Raw genomic sequence first — 25,251 nt, 5'->3', positions numbered from 1 at the left:
AGAGAGAGAGAGAGAGAGAGAGAGAGAGAGAGAGAGAGAGAGAGAGATTAAATCTACCCATTGTGAAGAGTCTAACCGAAGGGGGCAGAAGCATTTCCCTCTTCTTTCTAAGACTCTGATTGGTTCTCAGTCAGTGGACGCCCAATATTGATTGCTTACTTCAGAATCAGAGCATCTCAGAGTCAAAAGGGACCTCAGAGGTTATCTACTCCAACCTGTCCATGAATAAGACCTATGATTTTATTGGCATGGGGAATTCTCAGGTGAGGAAAGTTCCTCTACCAGTGTAAGTTGGCATCTTCTCTGTAATTTCATCATCAACATCATTATCAGCAGCAGCAGCAGCATCACTCACGTTTATATATGTGCCAGGGACTGTGCTAAGTGCTTTACAATTATTATCTCAACTGATTCACACAACAACCCTGAAAAGTAGGTGCTATTAATAATAATAACAATAACAATAACTCATATTTATACAGAACTTACTATGTGCCAAGCACTGTGCTAAGCATTTTACAACTATTATCTCAATTGATCCTTACAGCAACTCTGGGTGGTAGGTGCTATTATGCCCATTTTACAGATGAGGAAACTAAAGCAAATAGAGGTTAAATGACTTGCTCAAGGTCCCATAGCTAGTAAGTGTTTGAGGCTAGATTTGAATCCAGGTCTTCCTAGCTTCAGTTATCTATTCATTATGCCCCTCTTTAAAAAACACAAAATAAAAACAAGAAACAAAACCACCTGATAGCTAACCTTTATACAACTTTTACATACATAATTTTATCTGATCTTCAACAACCTTGTGAGGTAAGTGCTATTATTATTCCCATTTTCCAGATGAGGCTGCTGAGGCTGAGGGTAGTTAAGTGACTTTGCCATACAAATTAAACCAAAGGTCATTGATTATTGAATCAGAAGAATGATAGGCAGTATGGTATTGTGGAAAGAGCAATGGGTTTGGACCTGAGTCCAAATCATGGCTCTCCCACTTTACAACCCAAATGACCTTGAACAAGTCACTTCCCTGGCCTCAGTTTTCTCATCTGTAAACCAAGGAGGATTGGACTAAATGATCTCTGAGGTTCTTTCCAGCTCCAAATCTATGCGATTTGAATTGTCATTCTCTCAGGTGTCCTTGAGATTGAATTTCCTACCAGTTTGCAGGTCTTGGCCAGTTAGTGAATTCTTCTTGTCTTTCATATTTTCATGTTTTGCAGTGAGCACCCTATAAGGTGCAATGAAAAGATTGTTGGTTCTGGTAAAGATCAGAAGATCTTAGTTCAAATCCTGCCTCTTCTGTTTAGCACCTGAGTGACCTTTGGCAAGTCACTTAAACTCGACAGGCCTCAGTTTACCCATTTGTAAAACAAGGTAAGTAAACCCATTGGCTTCTGAGAGTTTGAGGTATGGGTAGAGTAACTGTCAGTCAATCAATAAACTTGGTGTTCACAGGAAAAGAGGAGCATGTTTTCTTGGCTTTCTTTGAATGCCCCAGCATCTTTCATTAGGAAAACATGGCTCCCCATCAATATGTGAGTCAGGCCAGGCCTCTAGGGGACAAGATGTTATCTGGCATCATATCTGGGTCTTAATAACTCTGCTGGAGATTATGGAAAGCCACAGCAATATTCACTTTTATAAGAGCAGGTTATTGCAAAATCAATCAGTGTGTCATATACACCCAGGTATCTAAATAATAATAATAACATTATTGTTATTAATAAACACAGGTGGTTTATGAAGTGAGGAACAGGAGATTAAATTCAACACCCTCCTCTCCCGCCCAGACACTGGCATGAGTGATTTAACCTCCAATCAAACTCTATGTGTGTATGTGCATGTGCATGTGCGTGTGCCTGTGTTTTAAGCAGGTTCAAACTCGCCCAGTATCTTGGTAAGTGCTATTGGCTTTAATTAAAAGCTTCCAAATGACAGTCATTAATTTTACTGCGTGTTCAAAATAAACCATGCTTTCTCTGGCTCAGAGCTTTAGCATTGGCTGAATGGCCCAGGACTTTGGATCTTTGGCCTGGGTTCCATTAGGATGAACTAGTTCCCAGATATAAGGTAGCTAGATGGCACAGTGCATAGAGCACCAGGCTTGGAGTCAGAAACATTCATCTTCCTGAGTTCAAATCTGGCCTCAGACACTTACTAGCTGGCTGACCCTGGGACAAGTCACTTAAGCCTGTTTGCCTCAGTTTCCTCATCTGTAAAATGAGCTGGAGAGGGAAATCACAAACCACTCCAGTATCTCTGCCAAGAAAACCCCAAATGAGGCCACCAAGAGTCTGAAAAGACTGAATGAAGACTACAACAAGGCTCCCCAATGGATCTTCTGAGACCTTGGCTGTCATATTTGGGGATGGGGTTGGGGGTGAGGGTGAAGGGCAGACTCTGGCTGGATCAAGGGAAGTCTCAGCGTGACTTAGAGTCAGAGGACCTAGGCTTGAATCCCAACACTGCCCCTGTAATTCCTCATCTGTAAAATAGGGGAAAAGGAAGGAAACAAGTTTGTATTAGTATCTACTATCAGTGAGGAAAGAACTCTTTGAGAGAAAATTTAGGATCACTGATATAGAGCTTGAAGTGACCCTAGGGGTCTTTTAGTCCAGCCTCCTCAACTTACAGGTTGGGAAAGTGACTTGCCCAAGGTCACTGAACCCAAGTCCTGTGACTCCTGAGCACGAGATCTTCCCACTGTGCTGTACCAGCTCTGGAGTCAGAGAACCTGGATTCAAATGCCATCTTTGCCACATGGTCCCTGTTTGACCTTGGCCAAGGCTTTTCTTCTCTGTAAACCTTTGCTAGTGTTTCTGTAAGTCAGTCAACAAGCACTTGCAGGTGCTTACTATGTGCCAGGCATTCTGTTAGGTGCTGGGGATGCAAAGAAAGGTGAAAAATTCCAAAACAAACAAAATAATGCCTGCTTTTAAAGCTCATACTCCAATGGGTCAAGCAAACCCTATGGAAACAGCTATGGAATGGGTGGATGAGAATACTTTGTTCCAATGGCCATGAAGGTGGCTGAAGCAGGCACTGTGGAGTGCTTAGAGCTTGGTCAGACATTGAAGATGCCAAGGTCATCCACTGTATCCTGGGCCATCACCAGTCATCTTGACTTTTGTCTTGCCACTGGATTTCGATGACGTGGGAAGAGAGAGTGTCACAACTTCACCCAACTCTGCCTCACTGAAATCCAACTCACAAGCAATTCAAGACATCCCTTGTGATGTCATTGGTCCTGTTCAAAAATGAAGGACAAAAAATAACAACAAACAAAAGATATACACGATGCTAACATTAAGGAGAGCTTGGAAAGCATTCTTATAAAAAGTAAACCAAGCAGAACTGCATTAGTTTAAGCATAAGATGAAAAGGATGTGGACCAGAGTGTTGGTAATGTCAGAGAAGAGAAGGGGGTGTGTATATAAGAGATGTTAAGAAGGTACAAAGGATTTGACCTATGATTGTATATATATCTATAGATATATAGATATATATATATATATGGAGGGAGAGAGAGAGACAGAGAGACAGAGAGAGACAGAGAGAGACAGAGAGAGAGAGAGAGGAGGTTTGAGCCTGGGTGACTGAGAGGGTGCTATCACCTTCAACAGTAATAGAAAAATTAAAATGAGGGGAGGGCTTGGAGAGAAAGATACTTAAGAACAGGTTTTGATTTATTGAGTTTAAGATGCTTATAGGACATCCAGTTCAAGATATCCAATAGACCATTGGAGATAGGGGATAGGAGGATAGAGGGTAGAGATGGATAAGTAGATCTGGGAATCATCTGCAAAGAGATGATGACTAGTAATACACTAGCTAACATTTATAAAGCACCTACTATATGCCAGGCACTGTGCTAAGCACTTTATAATTATTTACAATTATTTTCTCATTTGATCTGACAACAACTCTGGGAGGTAGGTGCTATTATTATCTCCATTTTACAAATGAATAAATGGAGGCAAATAGAAGTTAAATGTTTTGCCCGGGGTCACATAGCTAGTAAATGTCTGAGGCTGGTTTTGAACTCAGGTCTTCCTGACTCGACACCCAGTACTTTATCCACTGCACCACCTAGTAGCCCCTAATTGAATCCATGGGAGCTGAGACCATCAAGGGAAATAGCATAGAAGGAAAAGAGAACAGAAGGACAGAGCAATCACAGGTAGCAGGAGTGATCTGGATGAAGATATAACAAAGAAGAATGAGAAGGAAGGGTCAGTCAGGTAGGAGAGAGCAGTGTTATGAAAACCTAAAGACAAGAGAATGATTATCAGGGTCAGAGGCTGCAGAGAGGTCAGGAAGAATGAAGATGGAGAAAAAGTCATTAGAGTTGATGATTAAGAATTCTGCAAGCTCATGGGCAGATCTTCACCTCAGAGGATGGGGTGGCTGAACCCCTGTACGCTCGGCCTGTGGAGGACCCCCTCATAGGGACCATCTTCAACGACCAGGACTTCATGCTGAGGTGTTACCTGCTTGCTAACTCCACATGGATAAGGTCCGAGACAGCCCTACCAAATTCCACTTTTATTGTGGAAAGCATTATTGTAAGCTCTAATGACTCAGAGCTATAGCTAGTCTGGCTTCCATCTGTTCTGGTCCATAGGGAAAGAAGAAGAGAGCTAAGTGCAGAGAGTGACTTGCTGGGCTGGTGGAGAAATGTAATTTTCACCCAGAAAATCAGCAGCGATTGTGTCTTATTGCTGTTACAAAACAGATTATGTGCAGCTTCGGAAATGGGCAATTATTTTTACAGTTTACCGAATGTGGTTGCCTGCTGTCTAGGAGGGTATTAAGAATGTAGGTAGGCACTGTTAGCGAGGCTTAGTATTTCTCATCATATTTGTTCTGATCCACAATTCAACTTAATTCAATCCAACCCAATAGGCATTTATTAAATACCTACTATGTGCCAGACACTGTGCTGGTCACTGGAGATGTTCTTGTTCAGTTATTTTCAGTTGTGTCGACTCTTCATGACCTCATTTAGAGTTTTCTTGGCAAAGATACTGAAGTGATTTGCCATTTCCTTCTCCAGCTCATTTTACAGATGAGGAAACTGAGGCAAACAGGGTTAAGTGACTTGCCCAGGGTCACACAACTACTAAGTGTCTAAGGCCAGATTTTAACTCAGGAAAATGAGTCTTCCTGACTCCAGGCCCAAATCAACACTGTTCCTGCCCTTTAGGAGTTTACATTCTACTTAGAGAGACAACATGGAAACCGATAAGAAAGAACAAAATATATACAAAGGAAATATTAAGCAATCTTCTCCTAAGATTGGAGGAGGGAAAGGACAGTGCAGAAGTGCTAACAATTGAGGAAGCTAAATTTGAATAGAGTGCTGGATTTGGAATCAGGAAGACCTGAGCTCAAAACCGGCTTCAGACATGTCCTAGCTGTGTGACCCTGGGTAAGTCACTTAACCTTTGCCTGCCTCAGTTTCTTTATTGATAAAATGAGGGCAATAATAGTGTCTCCCTTTCAGGGTTGTTGTGAGGAACAGATAAGATAATATTTTGTAAAGTTCTTTGCAAACCTTCAAGTACTATGTAAATGCTAGCTATTATTATGTGATGATGATGAAAGGCTTCATATTGGAAGTGGTCTTCCATGGAGCATAGGATTCTGAGAAGACGGGGGAGCTCCTTCTTGGCATGGAAGACCGCCTGTGCAAAGGCATATTAGTGGAAGAGGGAATGTACCATAGAGAGAACAGAAGAGGGACCACTTGGGCTGGAATATCGAATATACATGTCTGCAAAGAGTGCCCACTGCATAAGACTGATGATAGGGTGACAATGATGAATTTTCCAGGCATATATTACTTAAAAAAATTGAGCCTGTGATTTAGTAGCAAAGGGAGTGCCTATGAGGAAAATCCCTCCACCAAAGCAGGTCAGCACCTGCCCTGCCAATTCTAGCCTGAGAGTTCCCTGAGGCACTGGGGGGACTCTTGCCTGGAGTCACACATGTAATCTGTAGCAAAAGCAAGGCTTGAACCAAGTTTTCCTGACTCTGAGGCCAGCTTACTCTCTGTTTATACTGTGCTACCTCCCACAGGACATTCTATTTCACTTAATACCTCCACATTCATTAGCTGATTTATTATTGTTAAATAATAATATTAATAATAATAGACCAGCTGGGTGGCGCCATAGTACATAGAGTGCTTTGAGTCAGGAAGACTCATCTTCCAGAGTTCAAATCCAGCTTCAGACACTTAATAGCTGTGTGATCCTGGGCAAGTCACTTGATCCTGTTTGCCTCAGTTTCCTCACCTGTAAAATGAACTGGAGAAGGAAATGGCAAACCACTTAAGTATCTTTGCCAAAAAAAAAAAATCCCAGATGGGGTTATGAAGAGTTGGGCATGATTGAAATGACTGAACAGCAATATCAACAAATAATAATAACAGCTGGTACATAGTGCTTTCAGGCTAACTAAGCCCCTTGCCTCCTAATAAATGTGTGAGTTCTACTGGTGGACAATTATTGAGAGGTGTTATGTGTGGTGGAAAAGAGAGCCTGGATTTGAATCCCAGCTCTGCTACTTGCTGCCTGTGTGACCTTGGACAAATCTCTCCCTCTCTCTGGGTTTTATTTCACTCATGTGTAAAGAGAGAGAGTTGGATTTGATGATCTCCAAGGTCTCTCCCAGCTCAAAATGCAATCACCCCCATTTTACAGATAAGGGAACTGAGGTTGGTAGTGTGAAATGATTTGTCCAAGTCCAAAAAGTGGGCAGAGGCAGGGCTCAAACTCAGATTCTTTGACTCCCAGTAGGATGGTCCTTCCGCTTGGCCATTCTTTGTGATGTAATTAGAAATGAAAGCTCCCTGAGGGCAAGGACTGTTTCATTCTGATCTTTGCCTCTCCAGTCTCTAATAGTACCTGGAACGTAGTAGGCATTTAATAAATGCTTGTTGATTGACATTTTTATCCCCATTTAGCAGATGGGAAAACATAGAACTGGAGATACAACACAGGAAGTTGGTAGGAAAGCAAGGGCTGGAATTTAGGTCTCCTGACTTTTGGTCCAGCTTTTCCCACTGTATGGTGTTTCAGGTCAGCCCTAGGGCCCCTTTGATAGAATATGTGTAGATTCTACATGTCTATTTGCCATTTCCATCTGAGAATATTGACTGAAATGTATATGACTTGAGTCGGGGTGAGAAAAGGACAATACTACATGTTGGGGGTGTTTGCCTAGTTCTAGCACATTACATTCATTGGGCCCTATAACTGTGGTGTCAGGATAGTGACTGTCTGATGGAGAGCTATAAACAGGGCAACCAGGGCTTTATCCTAAAGGGCAGACATTGAGTGGGGCATGCTTTCTCCTTGAAAATATTTCCACCCTTACTCCCTTGCATGGCTCCAAGTCAACAACTCTCTCCCAGGGTTCTATCATCATCATGTCCCCTTTTTGCAGGGAGCCCACTCCCCACATGGGGGCAAGAAGTTCAGTAGCTTCCTATTCATAGCCTTAAGGTTTCCAGATAGTCACAATTCCACTTCCACAGTTCCAGAGGAATTTCAAGACCACAATTGAGAACTCAGTCTATATTTTTAAAATGAAGGACCTGCATCATAGCATCATAGCTGAGATGAGACAAGGGGAATTGGAGCTCTAAATTGCTGTTAGTTTCAAATCAAGGTGGCAAATAGGCTCTTGGACACTTCAAGAATGAGGCAGTGATGCTTTAGGGCTTCCATTTTCTAATGAGTGGTTAATATCACACAGCAGAGGAAACCGAGTTCCAGAGGCAGCTGTTGTCTCACACCCGTGGCTGAGCCCGAGCACCAGGGGACCCGTAAGAGGTGATGGTTTCGGAAAAGTGGATTATGAAGTGTCTGAGTGATTAGGCTAAAAAGCAAATTAATATCCCGGCCTTTGGCCCAGTTTGGGGCCGGGCACATGGAAGGTAGCTGTTTGAATGGATAGTGATAATTATGGGAAGTGATTTATACACAGCCTTTCAGTGTTGGCGAAGCAATTACAAATATTTGATATATTACATATAATTACATACATCATTTGATCTTCATGACAACCATGGGAGGTGGGTGCCATTATTTTCCCCATTTTACAGATAAGGAAACTGAGGCTGCCCAAGGTCACACAGCTAAGATGTGTTGAGGCCAGATTTTAATTCAGTTCTCCAGGTCCAATACTCTGTCCACTTTAGCATCTAGCTTCTTAGAGAGGCTTTACCTACATAAGAAGCATAAGGGGGAAGGTGGAAGACTTGAATGGGATGGGTTAAATTCTATTGCCTACAATAGGCACTTAGTGCAACAAATATTTATCAAGCCCCTTCAATGTCACAGCTAATGCGATGTAATGCCCTGAAAATAAAGTTACCGGGACTCTGCAGCACCCGCTTTCTCATTGTTCATGGAAGCAATAACTGTCTAGGCCTTGGTTGGGTCTAATTTATTAGAGCTAAAAACAATGTCACTAATGTCCAGAAGAACAATTTGCAAATTAATTTTGTTTCTTTTTCCAAGGCAAACCGCACAAATAAACAAGCTAAGCTTTGATTCTAGTCATTAGTAAATAATGACAATAATAACACCGCAATAATATAGCATTTTAAGATAAAAAAATACCTTCCCTAGTAAATGCAAGTAAATTTTGCATTTCACAAATGTTATTTTATGGTTTTTTTTTTCTTGGGAGCTACGCTTAGCCAACACACTTGTGTCCTGACAACTCTGCAAAAACAAGTTTAAGTGCTGAAGGCCCTACTAGTTCTTCTGCACCCTTGGGCCCTTTTATCTCTTAGCTTGCACACGGAGATTCCAAAACTCAAATGATCCATTTTTTTTTTGCAAAAACAATACATGCCCCTGATGTGACAGGGCACCCTTGCTTTTCAGCAACTTGGCTTTCATGATTTTAAAATAATTTTATCAAATAATCTTGATTAGACACCTATGAGGATATGGCTGAACTGCACAGGTCCTTTGTCGGGCTTCCTCTCATTTTCAGAATCACCAATCTGGAGAGAATTGAGACTCATTTCTTTCAGATTTCTCCTTGGAGAAAGGTTTAATGAACTGAGCTCTGAAAGCCTCTCGGTCTCCAAGACCATATTGGGAAACCAATCCTAATCTTTACTAATGAAATTTATGTACAATGTAGAGGCTCAAGCCATACCTCACCATGAGCACTTGAATAGTCTTCATTGCCAAATACAAGGACAGTATAGCATGCGAGGGACAAGTGATTCTTGCAAAGTCTCTCTCTAGAGTTATTAAATTTTTGAAATCCTTCAACTCCATTACTAGACAGATACCACAGAGATCAAAGGCAAAGAAAGGCTATATAGTCTATATGTCTATCTATCAATCTATCTACCTGTCATCCATCCATCCATCCATCTATCTATCTATCTATCTATCTATCTATCTATCTATCTATCTGTCTATCTATTTATCTGTCTCTCTACCATCTACTTATTGTCTATCTATCTATCTATCTATCTATTTATCTATCTATCTATCTATCTATCTATCTATCTATCTATCTATCTATCTGTCTCTATCTGTCTATCATCTATCTACTTATTGCCTATCCATCCATCCATCCATCTATCTATCTATCTATCTATCTATCTATCTATCTATCTATCTATCTATCTATCCACACACATATGCAGAAACACAAACCTATATGCATAGGTGTAGTTATCTATATAGAGATACTTGTGCTTATGTGTACAGATGGATCTCTCTCTGCATATCTATATGTATGTATCTATAGACATATCTCTCTAAAATACAAACACACACATATATACAAATACATAAAGATATATTTTTGTATACCCTGATAGCTATATCTACATACACATTTCTGTATGTATAGCTATATCTATATACATGTGCATTCATAGCTTCGTACACATACATAGGTATTCATTCTATGTTTTTGACCTCTGTGGTATTATGCCCAGTAATGGAATTTTAAAGTTGAAAATATGAATAGTTCAATAACATTAAAGAGAGATTTTTCAAGAATCACACATCACTTCCATTCTGTACTGTCCATTTATTTGGCACATGTATATATATGTATATATACATATACATATATATGTATATATACACACATACACACAATATATGTGTGTGTGTATGTATATATATCCAATACATATGTATGCTGTGTGTATACCAAAATATTCATAGTAGCACTTTTTTTCTAGTAGCAAAAATTGGGAAGAAAGTTGAGAACTCACTGATTGGGGAATGGCTGAATGAATTGTGGCATGAGATGTTTTTGTGTGGCAAGAAACAAAGAATATGAAGAAATCAGAGAAACCTGGAAAAAACCAGTATGAACTGATGCAGACTGAAGAGAAGAGAATTTGGAAAGCAATACATTGATTACACAATACAATGACCACAGCAATGTAAATTCATCCATCCCTCCATCCATTCATCCCTCTATCCTTCTAACTATCCATCCATCCCTCCATCCATCCATCTATCCATACAGTAGATGGTGGTTGAATTCAGATAAAAGGCAGTCATCAACCTTGGTTCCAGAGGACTGAGTGGTGTGGTGGAAAAAGTGCTTTGGAGTCAGAGGACCTGTTCCTGTTCAAATATAGTTCTTGTTCAAATCAAAGTTTTGCCATTCACTGCTTGTATGACTAATATGACTAATCATATTACTTCATCTCTCTGACCCAATATTGGTAAAAGGAAGGAATTAGACTAAATGTTCCTTAAAACCTGCCTTTGATCTATTATTAGATATCACTCCCTCTCTTACACTTGACAATCTAGCTTAACTTACCTTCTCTCTGTTTTTCACACATGCCACCCCATGTTCCATCTCCATGTTTTCTCTTGGCTGGATTGAATTTCCTCCTTAGCACTGTCTCATTGAGGGTCTCTCTTCCTTTAAGAGCCAGTTCAAGCACTCTTATCTCCATAAAACCTTTCTTGATCCATTCAACTGCTAATGTCTTTCATCTCTCCCTGCCTACTTTGTATATATTTGCATTTATTAACTTTATGTTTACACTGTATTTTTAATATGTACTTCCTGTCTACCCCATTAGAATGTAAATAATTGTTCCACTCTTTGCAAAAAGATTGTTTTACTTCTTATACTCGTATCCACAGCACTTAGAACAGTGCCCAGCACACAGTAGGAGCTTAATAAATACTTTAAGATCCTATGATTCCTTCCAGCTTTTAATCTATGATCCCATGCAAGATGGGGAAATATCCTTTCCTTCTCTTGATAGAGAGACAGGGGGCACCAAGCACTGAATGTTAAATACAGTACCAGATGTAATCCTGGTGCACATTTATTTCACATAATGATTTTTCTCTGTGATGGGGAGGGTTCTGTAAGCAGGGGTCAGGGTTGGAAATATTAAGAAATGCTTGTGCTATAAAAAAAAAGGCTTACCAAAAGGAAAACTTGAAGGTCCACAGATTTAAAGCTTATAGATTAGATGAGGTAATGTGTAAAATGGGGCTGTTACAGGGCTTTCTTGCTGTGTAATCACCACACCTTGTATATCTTAAAGTGCTATATAGATATTAGCTAGTATTATACCACTATAATAATAGTAACATTATGTCTTGATATAATTATTATATATGATATAATATTATTATATAATACTATATTATTAAATATCTTCTAGTTATATTTATAGCCTCTTCTAGCTATAAGAATTTAAATAATGTATTATTAATATTGTACTAAAATGATATTAATTAATATTGTATTATATTACTTAATATAATACTACAAATAATGTTATATTGTATCATTATAATATTATTATAGCTGGAAGAGGCCTTAGAACTCATCTAGCTGAACACCCTCATTTTACGGATGGGGAAATGGATGACCAGGAAAGGGTCATGACTTGACCAAGGTCTTTCAGTTAGTAAATGGCAGAGCTGAAATTTGGATACAGGTCCTCTGAATGTCAATCTTTCCAGTGCCTCACAATGCATAATGCCAATCCCAGGATTCCTCACACTTGTTTCCAGCTCTGCTCTTGGGGGGATAAGTCATGACTTGGAGAATCACCTGCACCTTTCTTCTCAGCACCCTATGTCCCTCCCCATCTGGAAGGAATGGGCAGTGTGCCAATGGCTACTTACATATGCATCCATGTGTGTCCTCAGAGAGTAAGTCCCTTCCTATTGCCAAGAATTGCCTGACTGCTGACATCCTGATAACTGAAAGTAGCTTTTAATCTCCACTTCCCAGAACTCGTGAATCTGCCCAGACTAATTTTCAATCAAGAGAGACAAAGTGTGAGACTGTCCACCTGTTTATAGAATTGCCAAAGGCATCAGCTGTGAAGATGGAGTTTGATAGAATGGCATTAAACACTGGCTGTGTTGCCCCTCTGCCTTCCAGGAGTGTTTGAAAGGAAATTTTCTCAGCAGAGCCTTCGCCTTAAATAAAAGCTGACCAAAATGTGAAGAAAAGGAGAAAAAATGTTCACTGTTTCTCTTTTGCCTGGAGGCATCCACTCCTTGAGCTCTGATTCTTTGCTATGGCAGGCATGTGTATGCACACCTGTGAGAATCCCCTCTACTAGTGGTTATACAGGCTGTGTTTTAAGGTTTTTAATGAGCGAGACTCAGTCCCTCCCAGGGCAGCCCATTCCCCTTTTGGACAGCTTAACTCATCAGGAAAACTTTCCTGATGTCCAATCTAAATTTGTGTCTTTGCAAGTCCCTCCTCCTCCCCCCTCTTAGTGTTAGATGTGACATTGGATAGAGCTCTTGGCTTGGAGTCAGGAGGACTTGAGTTCAAATATGGCCTCCTAGCTGTGTGACCCCAGGCAAGTCACTTAACCTGTGTTTGCCTCACTTTCATCATCTGTAAAATGGGGATAATAATAGCACCTACCTCGCAGGGTTGCTATAAGGATTAAATAAGATACTACTAGTAAAGTGATTGGTACAGTGCCTGCTACATGCTAGGTGCTTAATAAATGCTCCATTCCTTCCTCCCTCTAGATGTGCCCTTTGGGGTGAAACTGAACATGATTATTCCCTTTTCACACAACTGCCCTTTGAATATTGTAAGAGAACTATCAGCTCTCATTCTCCCATGTTCCCCACGAGGTTTTTCTTCTCCAGTGTAAGCACGCCCATGCAGTAGGTATACAAGAGACCACACAACTAAAGGAGATGTGCTTTAGCAAGGAGGGGCTGATTACTTCTTTACATGTCTGAGACAATGCCTGGTATCTGCCGATAATTTCATAATCTTATTAAACTCATAGATCTTTTCCCCTGGATATCAAGCTTAACTCTATCCCTGGACCTTACATTGCTCTTCCTTCCACCCTTGGGGTCAGACAGAAAAAGCCTATTCCTGTTTCTTCACAGCAGTCATTCAAATACTTGCAGACACTTGCTATGCCATCCTGGAGTTTCCTTTTCTCCGGGCCACGTATCCCCAGCATACTTGATTCTCATATGGCATGATCTGGGGATACTTCATCATTTTTGTCATCCTTTACCTTATCAAGTATCTTCTACAAATATGGACCTAGGACTGATTGGAGACTCCAGATGGGGTCAGACATGTTGGAGGATGGTTGGGTCATCTTGTCCCACACTCTAAATACTATGGCTTGCTTAATGGAGTCTAAGATCACATTTACTTTATTGGTCAGGCCTTCTAGGTTGGATAGGGATTGGGTAAGTGAAGGGGCAAGGATGAGGATAGGATTGCCAGAAATAAATCCTGTGTGAATCTGCCTTACAAAGAGGCTCCTAACCTTCATCTGGTATGATTTTTGACCAGACTTGAATCATAGGCTCATAGGAACCTTAAAGGCTTTGGAATCTAATGCCCTCACTTTATAGATGGAGAAACTGAGGTTCATAGGGGTTAAATGACTTGCCCAGAGATTACACAGTTTATAAGTGTGTCGGAAACAGGATTCAAACCCTGTTCTTCCTGACTCCAGATATAACACTTAATGCGCTATGACATACTTGCCTTGTTTTTTGGTTAGAGAGGATTACAAAATCATAGGTTTAAAGATGGAAGGGACCTTTGAAGCCATTACTTCCACCTCCCTCATTTTACTGATGAGGAAACTGAAACCCAGAGAGGTTAAGCCATTTGACCAGAGTCACAGAGCTAATAAGTGTGTATGAGGCAGGATTCAAATCCAGGTCTTCCAGATTCCAAGTCACAAGTCCACATTTGCCCAAATCCCTCTTCCTATCTCTTCACCCACTAGAACCCCTCCCCATGGCAGAAAGGCCACTAGAACCTAAAGCTGGGGAAATCTCACAAGATGAAAATCCAGTTGTTTCGAATAAGGCTGATCTCAGACCAATTACAGATGTTTTCCTTTCCTTTCCTCTTTTTAATGTTTCCTTACCATTTTTATCGAGTGGGGCTGCCACCTTCCAGTGCTTTGAATTAGGGCTGTACAGCTGTGGTCCTCACACTGAATTAATTGTGTAACTGGTGGTGGAGAAGATACAAGTTTTCCAGCTGTATAATCATTAATTAACTTGGAGGCAAGTGACTAACTCCAAGTCATGTTTATCTGCAAAAAAAAATGCCCAACTTAGATAAAAACAGCTCTTCTCTGATAGACTAAGCCCCATTCAGGCCACTGCAGAATTCCAATGAGAAAAAGCCATAAGAATGTGCAGTGGGAGGATCGGGTGGATTAGTTTTCCCATCAGTCACTCTTCCTCAGGTGGAGATCAGTCTCAGGCAACGAGCACATTCCTCTTTAGGGAGAAATAATGACACATCAGAAAGCACAGAAGAGGCCAGTGAGTCTTGATATAGAGCTGGAATAGCTGAACCCTAAGGGCATTTTGCCCAAAGGGATAATGATTGTGCAGAGAGGGGTCTAAGATGCAATAATCCCCTTTATTGTGGTGTTCCCAGCAGAGCAGTCAAAGAGAAGGTTGTTTTATATTTGAAGATGGGCTATGTTCAGAGAGGATGGAGAACACCCTACCTCTTCTCAGCATGGCATGCCTGAGCCTCTGGGTTCTTTGCTTCCAGAGGGAGGGACCATGAAGGATGAAATGAGTGAATGGTTCAAGAGTGACGAGGCTGTATCTATTAGCTACAGCAGGTGCTTCTAGGATGACCTTCCCCATGGAGTTGTTTCTTTTCTTTCCAACCCTATCCTATTCTCAATCCCAGATGAAGCCCCAAGCTTCTCTGAAAGTTTCACTCCATAAGGGCTTTTGTTGGTGGACAAAGCATTAGGGGGAGAACATATAAAAACTAGCAAACTCCTTCTGAAGGCTGGTGAATCTGAGAGCATCATTTACTCATGTCTCTTCTCTCCTTTTGTGAACTGGCTTAGAACTGGAGTAACTTGGACAGGTTCAAACTAAACCATAAAGCTATGTTCTTTAGTCAACAGCCAACACACATTTAAGTGCCTACTATCTGCTAAACACTTTGCAAAATGCCAGGGATATAAAGAAAGGTCAAAACGCTGTGCCTGCTCTCAAGAAACTAATAATATAATAGGAGAGGCGCCTTCTTGTAAATGAAAGAGGGGTGTGTGTGTGTGTGTGTGTGTGTGTGTGTGTGTGTGTGTACTAAGAAAGGCCTATAGAAGGTGAGATTTGAACTGAGTTTTAAAGGAAACTAGAGAAGCTAGCAGGGAAGGTGAGGAGGGAGAGAACTCTGGGGTTGGGGGAGAGCCAAAGGAAGTCCACAGAGCCTGGGAGATGTTTTCCTTTCCTTTCCTTTTTTTTTTGTTTCCTTACCATTATCTTTTTAAAGCTTGGGAGACAGTGTTGTGTCAGGAACAGCAAAAAGATCAATATTACTAGATAGTTGAGCATGGGGATGGGGAATAAAGTGTAAGGAGATTGGAAACATGGGAAGGAGTCAGATTGGGAAGAGTTTTAAATCTCCAATGGAAGATTTTATATTTGATCCTGGAGGTGAAGGGGAGATACTGGAGTTTTTTGAGTAACAGCAGCACATGGTCAGACCTGTGTCTTGGGAAAATCATAGCAGCTGAGTGGAGAATGGATTGGAGTGGGAGAAATTTAAGGCAAGAAGACCAGCTAGGAGGCCATTGTAATAATTTAGGTGAGAGGTGATGTGGGCCTACACCAGGGGTGATGACTATTTGAGTGGAGAGAAGGGGATAATAGATGAGAAATGTGAAAGTAGACATGACAAGATTTTGCAACAGATTGGAGAAGTGGGGTGAATTCAAGAGAGTTGAAGATGACCCTGAGATTGCCAGCATTAGTGACTGTGATGATAGTTAAATCCATGGGAGCTGATGAGGTCACCAAGTGGGATAGTATAGAACAGGCGTTGTTAACCTTTTTGCTGTCATAGACCCCTTTGGCAATCTGGGGAAGCCTATGGACCCCTTTTTAGAGTCAAATTTTTAAACACATAAAATAAAATACATATGATTACACAAAAGCAATTATATTGAAATACAGTTATCAAAATGTGTTTAAAAAAACCCAGTATCACAGCTTATGATCCCCTGTATATAGTGAAAAGATAAAAGCATCCAAGGTAGATCATTAGATGACAACCCCAAGTTATCCAGTTGGTGTGAGTTGGATGAAGTTCCAGGTAAGGACACTGAGAAGAAATGGTCAGATAGATAGGAAAGGTCAATGTCACAATAACCCAGAGAGGAGAGAGTATTCAGGAAAAGAAGGTCAATGACAGCATCATAGTTGTTTGCATATTGACTCTTCCATTAGAAGGTGAGCTCCCTGAGGGTAAAGACCATGCTTTTGCCTTTCTTTGTATCCCTGGCACTTTGTATGGTACCTCACCAATGGCAGGCTGCAGAGAAGTTAAGAAGGATGATAACTGAGAAAAGACTACTCGATTTGGCAATTAGATCATAGGCATTTGGAAAGAGAAGTTTCAGTTGAATGTGCTTGGTGGTGGTTAGTTTGGCACTTTAAGCCACAGTATGGGGAAGTTTTTGTGGAAAAAAATCAACTTCAGTCCACCCTACTTGCATCATTATCTTATATTGTTGCTTCGAAGAGCCTGAAGCCTGGAGATTACAGGGGTTCATTTTAACAGAACTTGAACTGGTAACCTTCTGGTCTGTAGAAAAAACGGTTCCCACTATAGAATTATCCACACGAGTTTTGACAGGCTCCATAAATTGGATTTCTTCAAGGGCAGCTCATTTGCATCTAATTTAGCAATTCCATTTTGTTATCACAATCGAAGACTATTCAGCTAAAATTCACTGGGAAAGTGTCAGTCAAGTATCTCTTAATGAGACCACTAAAGGTGGAAGAAAGGAAGGGAAGTCAGGCGCTTCTCTACTTTGTTGTAATAAGGTTTGACCCATCAGTGCATGGCAGTTAACCACAGTGAGCCCCATTTACGCTCTGCAGACCTTGTCATGTTGCTCTGCAGCAGTACAAATGACGATTCTAAGCCAATCTGTCGGGCTGGACTGTCATTAACCGTCTTGTCTGGGATAAGGTCACAATTTTTCTCTGCTCCAATGGGTGTTTGTTCATTAATGCAGCCTGGATTTAGATAATACATCAATAGAGTCCAAAAAGACACATGGGGCATGGGGCAGAATATTCAAGTCTTATGCTTAATTTAAATAATATCCAAGTCCCGTTAAAAATAAGGGCCATTATTGAAAACATGAGGCCGGGGAGGGAAGCGGAGGGAAATCCTTTTTTAAAATCCATTCACTTGGAAATAGCATTGAGTTCTTGTAATTGGGAACAGTGAAGTTTCTTTTTGTCTCCTAAAGAAATTGGAAAATTAACAAGAAGAAAACCAGAGGCAATAAATCCACAGGGAGCCAGAGCACCCTATTAAAGAGAAATGATAGATAGAATAGAAATGTTCATTAAGTTTCAGTCTTGAACCCCCAGATCAATGTGGGAAGCTGCTGGTTTCCAGAAGTGTGTATTTGTGTGTGGGGGTGGGGCTGGAATTGATGCTTATCCCCTCCCTAGAAAAGTTTGTCCATAGAAGTCTTTGATGCCTTTCTGGGGAGAAGACCTTTTTGAAGGTCACCTGCCAGGGCAGGGACCTCTACTTCAGCTTGTCCCTTCCCCAAAGGGGCCATATTTTCCTCCCAGGTCCCAACTCTCAGTGGGAAAATCATGATGGGAACATCAGGAGATCTCTTAGATGCTCTAGCAGACTCACCAAGGACCACCTAATTAGCGAATCTATGAACAGGTGACAAGTAGCAGAGAGTGGAAAGATTTAGGCATTTCTTGTCTTGGGCTTGCATCTGGGCACTGTCACTTCCCACATGTATTACCTTAGATAAACACTTCACCTTGCTGAGCCTCAGTTTTCTCATCTATAAAATAGGGGGTTGAATGAGATGACCTCTGAGGACCCTTCTGATTTTATATTTATAGTCCCTTGTCATTTTTTTTTTCATTTTTACCATTGTGTGCAGTGCCTGATTTAAGGCTTCACAGAACCAAAGAACCTTAGCACCAGATAACTCATATCTGAACAAGAACAGGAAGTAGCCAGGTACAATGGAAAGAGATTTGGAGTCTGGAATCATATTCCAAGATTGATTTGTAATCAGAAGACTGGGATTCAAATCTCAATGTCATAGTCTCATGACCCTAGGCAAGTCATTTCACCTCCAGATGCCTCAATTTCCTTCTCTGTAAAATGAAGGGATGGGACTGGATGAACTTTGAGGTCCCTTCCAGTTGTAGAGCTACAGTCCTTGATACAACATTTCTGAGAGGCCTTCAGCCAGCCTTCATTCAGAAACATGGGGTTGGACCCACAGCCTCCCATGGCAGCCCATTCCACTTCCCCTAAGTGCTAGGAACTTTTTCTTGAACTCAAATGTCAATGGGCAAATTCTTCCCCATTGCTTCTAATTCTGGCCCCTGAGGACAAGAACAGGATAATCCTTGGAATATCTGAGAGTAGTTACCATGCTACCCCCATCTTTTTTTCCCTTTGCACTTACTGTCCCCATTGCATTTCTTTAACTGACCCTCACATGCATAATGTTAATAATAGGTCACATTTATATAGTGTTTCTAAAATACTTCACAAACATAATCTCATTTGGTCTTCACAATAACCGTGTGAAGCAGGAGCTATTATTTTTATCATCATCATTGTCATTACCACCACCACCACCATCATCATCATCATTATAATTATTTCTGTTTCACATTTGAAGACAAGTGTAAGCATGGCATAGCGGATAGAAAGTTGAACATGAAGCCAGGAAGATGGCTCAAGACGCACCTAGGACACATGCTGGCTGTGTGACCTTGGGCAAGTCCTTTAACCTCTTAGTGCTCCAGGCATCATCCTAAGACTCTAAGTTGCAGAAACAGGTACTGATCTACACTAGTAGAGGGAGTTCCTTAAATCAATGAAATTGGAGGTTGAATCCCATCCCATCCCATCCCATCCCATCCCATCTCATCTCCTCCTATCCCATCCCATCCTGTCCCATCCCATCCCATCTCATCCCATCTCATCCCATCCTATCTAACCTCATCCCATCACATCCCATCCCATCCCATCCCATCCCATCTCATCCCATCTCATCCCAACCTATCTAATCTCATCCCATCCTATCTAATCTCATCCCATCCCATCCCATCTCATCCCATCCCATCCCATCCCATCCCATCCCATCCCATCCCATCCCATCCCATCTCATCTCATCTCATCCCATCCCATCTCATCCCATCCCATCTCATCCCATCTCAACCCATCCTATCCCATCCTATTGCATTCTGTCCCATTCCAAATGGGAAACCTGAGTCAAAGAGAGTCTAAGGGGTTTACACAGCTACTAAGTATTTGGATTGGATCCAAACTGACTTCAAGTGTAGTTCCCTATTCACTGAGCCACACTGGGAAACCTTTGGAACATGCTCCTGTGTACCTGGGCCTTTCCTTTTCAAAGCCATGACACCCAGAACTGGACATAATCCTTCAGAAGCGTATTCATGTATTTTGCTTTTCAGCCAGGCTATAACTAGGTTTGGTCCACGTAGAACAAGGGCCAAATGCCTCTGTGACACCAGAAAGGTTTGAAAATTGCAGCCTTTCTCTCCCCCATCATGGCAATACAAACTCAATTTTATCTTTTAAAAGACTAGGTGTGTTACTGTCTAGCGGAGGCTCAGAGCCTTCACTGTAACACAGGTGACTTAACAGCTTGCACTTAAGACCCACCTGCTATGGAGAGGGGAGATTTCTATCACTAAAATACTACATCTATACCATCTCATATCATAACATAACCCTTGTCCTGCCCCTAGTGTGTCGCACCATGAGAAGCTGCCTATATTGCTTGCTCCTAGTTTTCTCTCTATGTCAGTGTGTGCTCATTTCTTGCTCTCTTACTGATCAAACCAAATCTAGGTTTCTCCCTAAGACCAAACTTCAGCCTTAGCAGATTGCGTCCATCCCGTAACATTTTCTCAACTTCTGCTCTATGGTCCCATTGGTGAGTGGTGTGGCTGTGCTTACCTGTGAGGACATCCCATGGCAAGGGTATAGTATTGCTCTATCATCGTCTTCTGCACCCTGGTCCAAGCAGTAGCCACTGGCCTTGCTGTTTCTCACCTGTGTCCAGGAGCCAAGGGAGAAATTGTATTATTAGCCAGTGTCAGTCCCAGGTCTGAGGCTAGGGACTGGGCACACCAGTGAATGAATGAATTATTGGACAAATGAATGAAAATGCATTCATTGGATGCAATGAAATAAAATGTTTACTGTATGTCAAACACTGTAATAGGTACTAGAGACATGAATTCAAAAGTGAGACCTCCCCTGTCATCAATGAGCTTATGTTCTAATTGGGGAGGGTGTGTGTGTGACAATACATATAGGGGAATGGTGGTCAGTGAGGGGAGTTTTGGTCTGGGTAGTTCACAGGGATTGCTGAGTGGAGCCATAGGGCAGTCCACTATCACATTCTTTACAATAGCAGCTAGTTGGAGCAGTAGATAGAGCACTGGGCCTGAAATCAAGAAGACCTGAGTTCAAATTTGGCCTCAGATACTTATCAGCTCTGTGATACTGGGTAAGTCACATAACCCTGTTTGCCTCAGTTTCCTTGTCTGTAAAATGACCTGGAGAAGGAAATGGCATATCACTCCAAATGCCAAGGAAACCCCAAATGGGGTCATGAAGAGGTGGGCATGGCTGAAAAACGACAGAACAAGAACTTCCTGACTGGAAGTTTACACTCTGTCAACTGCATCATGCAGCTTCAGATCTCCAACAGATTTAGCTAGATTCCCCAAATGGCAGATCTTACTTAATCTTGCACAGGAAACCAGTTTCTAAGTTTTGTCGATTCAGCCTTAAAGAAACTATTGATTTCTAATGGAAAAGCTCCTTGGTTATTCCTCTCATGGTGCTGAGGCCATAAAGAAAAAAAACAGCAAGGAAAGAGTGATGATTTCATGCATTCTTTGCCAGAGAGATCCAAATAGAGAGTGTTGGGCTTGTAGCGAGGAAGCCTTAGTTTCAAATCTTGCCCGTGACACATTTAATAGCCATGTGATCCTGGGTAAGTCACTTAACCCCTAAGTGCTTCTGGCAACTTCTGAGGGCTCCTCTAAATCATTGATAAGTTGCAATCTCTATTGGAGAGGCAATTTCCACAGTGGGAGTTTCCTAAACCACCAAAGCCATGGCTCCTTCATCCATGGCAGATAACTCTAAGACAGAGGTTCTTGACTTGGGGTCCATGGAGACTTTTGAGTGGGTGAATTTGGATAGGAAAAAAAAATTTATCATAATTTTCACTAATTTCTAATTGAAGTTTAACATTTCCTTTAATTATTTGAAAACATGATTTGGAGAAGGGATCTACAGGCTTCACCAGATACCCAAAGGGTTCATAACACAAACATAAATAATAATAATAGTACCTAGTATTTATATTGAACTTTAAGGTTTATGATGCGCTTTACGTGTTCTCCCATTTTATCCTCACAACCACCCTGGAATGTAAATGCTTTTATCATCTAATTTTATAGATGAGGGAACTGAGCAAATAGAGGTTAAATTACTTGCCCAAGGTCACACAATTAGTTAGGCGTCATATACACAAAAGAGCAGAAAATAAGATAAAAACCTCCCCGCTGTAAAGTGTTTGTCACTGTGGACACTTCACAGAAGTAGAAAAGATGGCTTTTACTTCCTTTGGATTGAATTGTTGGTGTGTTTGAGGTGACAGGGTCCAGGAAGACAATTAAAATTCACACTCTTGCAATGCCTTCAGATTTAAGAGGTATTTTTCTCATGCCACCTTGTGAAGGAGGGAGACATACTAAGGGGGATGGGAGAGGGAGGCCAGTTTTGTCCATGGAAGGATACATACCAAGTACGGGAAGCCATATTTCAGCAAGGCACCTACCTCTCCATAGGTGATGGTATTGTTATAAATCCTCATCTCGGGGTACACGTTCTCCAAGTACCACTTGAAACTGCGACACTGGAGCCTCTGACGCAAAGCGAGGCGCTCAGACACATCCCCAAAGTCCACTCCTGGGTTCTGTGAAATGGGAATTGAGACACAGGTGGCCTGCATGCTGACTATGTAGGTCACATGGTTATCTTTACATGGGGTCATAGACCTGAGAGATCGTCTCCTCCAACCTCTGCTCTTTATAGATGGGTTATAGCAGCTCGCCCAAATTAAAAACTGCCTTGCTAGTCCTCTCATTTATTGACTTGTCAGTTATTCCTCTTACTCTTTTGGCATTGTATAGAATGGAGTGGGGGCTAAGGAGTTAAGTGGCAGACGTCAACATTAATTGGCTAATCTTGACATCATCCAAAAGGGTTGACTAGAATTGGAAGGATGCTCCCATTCCTGGTACGTGGTTCGGATCGTTAGCGGCTCTTTTTTCATTTATTCCATTTCATACTCATTATTCCCCCCTCTGACCGTGTGCTATACTCTTTCTTCTGGACTGTGGAACTTGATAATCCATGGATGAGGAATGACTATGAGGTAGATGGATTGAAGGTTGAACAAAATTTATATGTAGAATGTATACATCCACATGAGTGCTATTTGTTCCTTCTAAGGAGTCCTCTTGGGGCGTTACATACTTATTTCAACAAGGTTGTGAGAGGTCAGGACATCCCTGGAAATTCCTCTTTGGAAATTGCTTTTAGAGCCGGCAACATAGTCTTCATAAGATCCCCAGTGAAAGCAAATCTTCATCCAAAGCTGGGATTGGTCACTCTTGAACAAAGACTCAGATCCGATGAGTAAGGTCCTACCTGAAGACCTTATTGTGGTATGGAAGGGACCCATGAATCAATCAGTAAGAATTTATTAAGCTCCCACTATGTACTGGGCACTGTGCTAGGCATTGCAGATGTAGAGATAAGAACAACACTGTCTTTGCCCTCAGGGAGCTTACATTCTATTGGGGGAGACAACATGTACTGATAAAAGTTTAAATAAAATTGATATTCTTGAAGGCTATGATATCAGGGTGCAAGCTGTGTTAGGCTCTCCCAGGATGAAAAGGACTGAAGTACAGTCTTAGAAAGTCCAAGTCAGCTTTCCTTGAACCATTGTGTGGAAAGACTTATCACCAGTATGTTGCCCATTTGGTAATGGATTATTTGGCCATGACAACACATGTTATTAAGGATAGGCTGGTTTTCTTGTGTGACTCCTACAAACTCCTCAAGCAAGTCCTCAAGAGTAGTGAGCTCTACATATATTTTTAGTAATGGGGTTAATGAAACTAATAGAATAAGTATAAAGCTTCTTATGGGGACTACTTTGAAAAACAGAACTCACATGGATGGCTATGTTCTCATGTGTTCTATGAAAAACCTCCTCTCTACTTGACGATAATAATAATTGCTAGCATTTATATAACACTTTGCATATGCTATCTCATTATCTTTATAACCCTATGAGACAGATGTTGCTATTTTACAGATAAGGAAACTGAGACCTTTGTCTGAGGTCACAACTACTAAGTGTCTCAATCAGGATTTGAACTCAGATCTTCTTGACTTCAAGTCAATCAGTATATCTACTGTGACACCTGGCTGCCTGAGAACTTGGAAGGACCAATAGTGCAGCACAGAATATAAGGTGTGATTAGTATTGTATTATATGGTTCCCTAAGAACCATCATTATTTCTCATCCTTTTCCTGCTGCCCACCAGCATAGCTGACCACAGGGTTTGATACCCAGTAGGAGCTTGCTGAAGGTTGATGATATCCTTTGAAGGCAGATGGTTACCAAACATCAAGTTCTTTATTGTGTGGTGAGCCTCTACTAAAACCTTTTTTCTCTTCATGGTAAGGAGGGGACCCTGAGTTTCCAAAGACTGTGCTGGTAAGATTCAGGCTCTGGCAGGGAAGGGAAGTTGTAAACAGTCTGGGAAGAGTTTGAGTAGAACCTGGTGATGTACTAGTGACTCTTATCCAAAGGGGCAGCCTAGCTCCTGTCTCAGTTCAGAGAGACTCATTGCCAAGTTTGCCTTAGAGTGATGACTTTTTTGGTTTCAGTGACTCATGAAGCCAGTTAACTGACTAAGTCATAGAGGGGTAGCAATCGGCAACAGTAGAGGGAGTACCTCTCAATGATGAAACAGCAGATCACTGGAGTCCTGAAGGTAGTAGTAGACATTGGAGCTTTAATACTGAAGATTTACGTGGTTTTTTTTTTTTGTTATTTAAATTTGTGATTTCACTGATTTAAGGAACTCCCTCTACTCTTGCAGATATCCATCTGGTTTGCAATTTATAGTAGTAGAGAGTTCTTGGGGACAGAGAGATTTGTGACTGGCCCAGGGTCAAACAGTTAGAAGTGAGACTCGAATCCAGATCGAACAATTACCCAACAGGTATTAAGCACCTTCTATATGCCAGAGGCTGTGCCAGGCACTGGGGAGACATATTAAAAAAAGAAACAGTCCCTACTCTCAAGGAGCTTACATTCTATTGGGAGACAACAGATACATAGATAGTTTTAGGCGCAGCGAGGTGGTGCAGCGGATAGAGCTCTGGCCTTGGAGTCAGGAGGACCTGAATTAAAATCTGACCTCAGACACTTGGCGCTTACTAGCTGTGTGACCCTGGGCAAGTCACTTAACCCTGATTGCTTCACCAAAAAAGAAAAAAAAATACACAGATAGTTTAGGGCTAGGAATTAGACCTACTTTTATTGGTATGGGTTATTATTATTTTTTTTTGGCAATTGG

The 25,251-nt window shown here is 41.3% G+C and overlaps 1 protein-coding gene across 1 annotated transcript in view; it reads right to left on the bottom strand.

Annotated features, from left to right (window-relative positions):
* GALNT9 (polypeptide N-acetylgalactosaminyltransferase 9) overlaps window positions 1-25,251 on the bottom strand; it is a 299,872-nt gene that overhangs the window by 1,768 nt on the left and 272,853 nt on the right. The window contains exons 8-9 of the mRNA XM_027844232.1: window positions 22,427-22,564; window positions 20,527-20,622 (exon numbers count right to left, since the gene is read on the bottom strand). Of these exons, the coding sequence (XP_027700033.1) occupies window positions 20,527-20,622; window positions 22,427-22,564 (234 nt within the window). The remainder of the gene's footprint in view (window positions 1-20,526; window positions 20,623-22,426; window positions 22,565-25,251) is intronic.

Source organism: Vombatus ursinus, unplaced genomic scaffold (assembly GCF_900497805.2).
Source record: "Vombatus ursinus unplaced genomic scaffold, bare-nosed wombat genome assembly UNPS02014935.1, whole genome shotgun sequence".
In the NCBI taxonomy this organism is placed as follows: Eukaryota; Metazoa; Chordata; class Mammalia; order Diprotodontia; family Vombatidae; genus Vombatus; species Vombatus ursinus.
The sequence above is the reverse complement of the archived record's forward strand: the minus strand, read 5'-3'. Positions and strand labels throughout refer to the sequence as shown.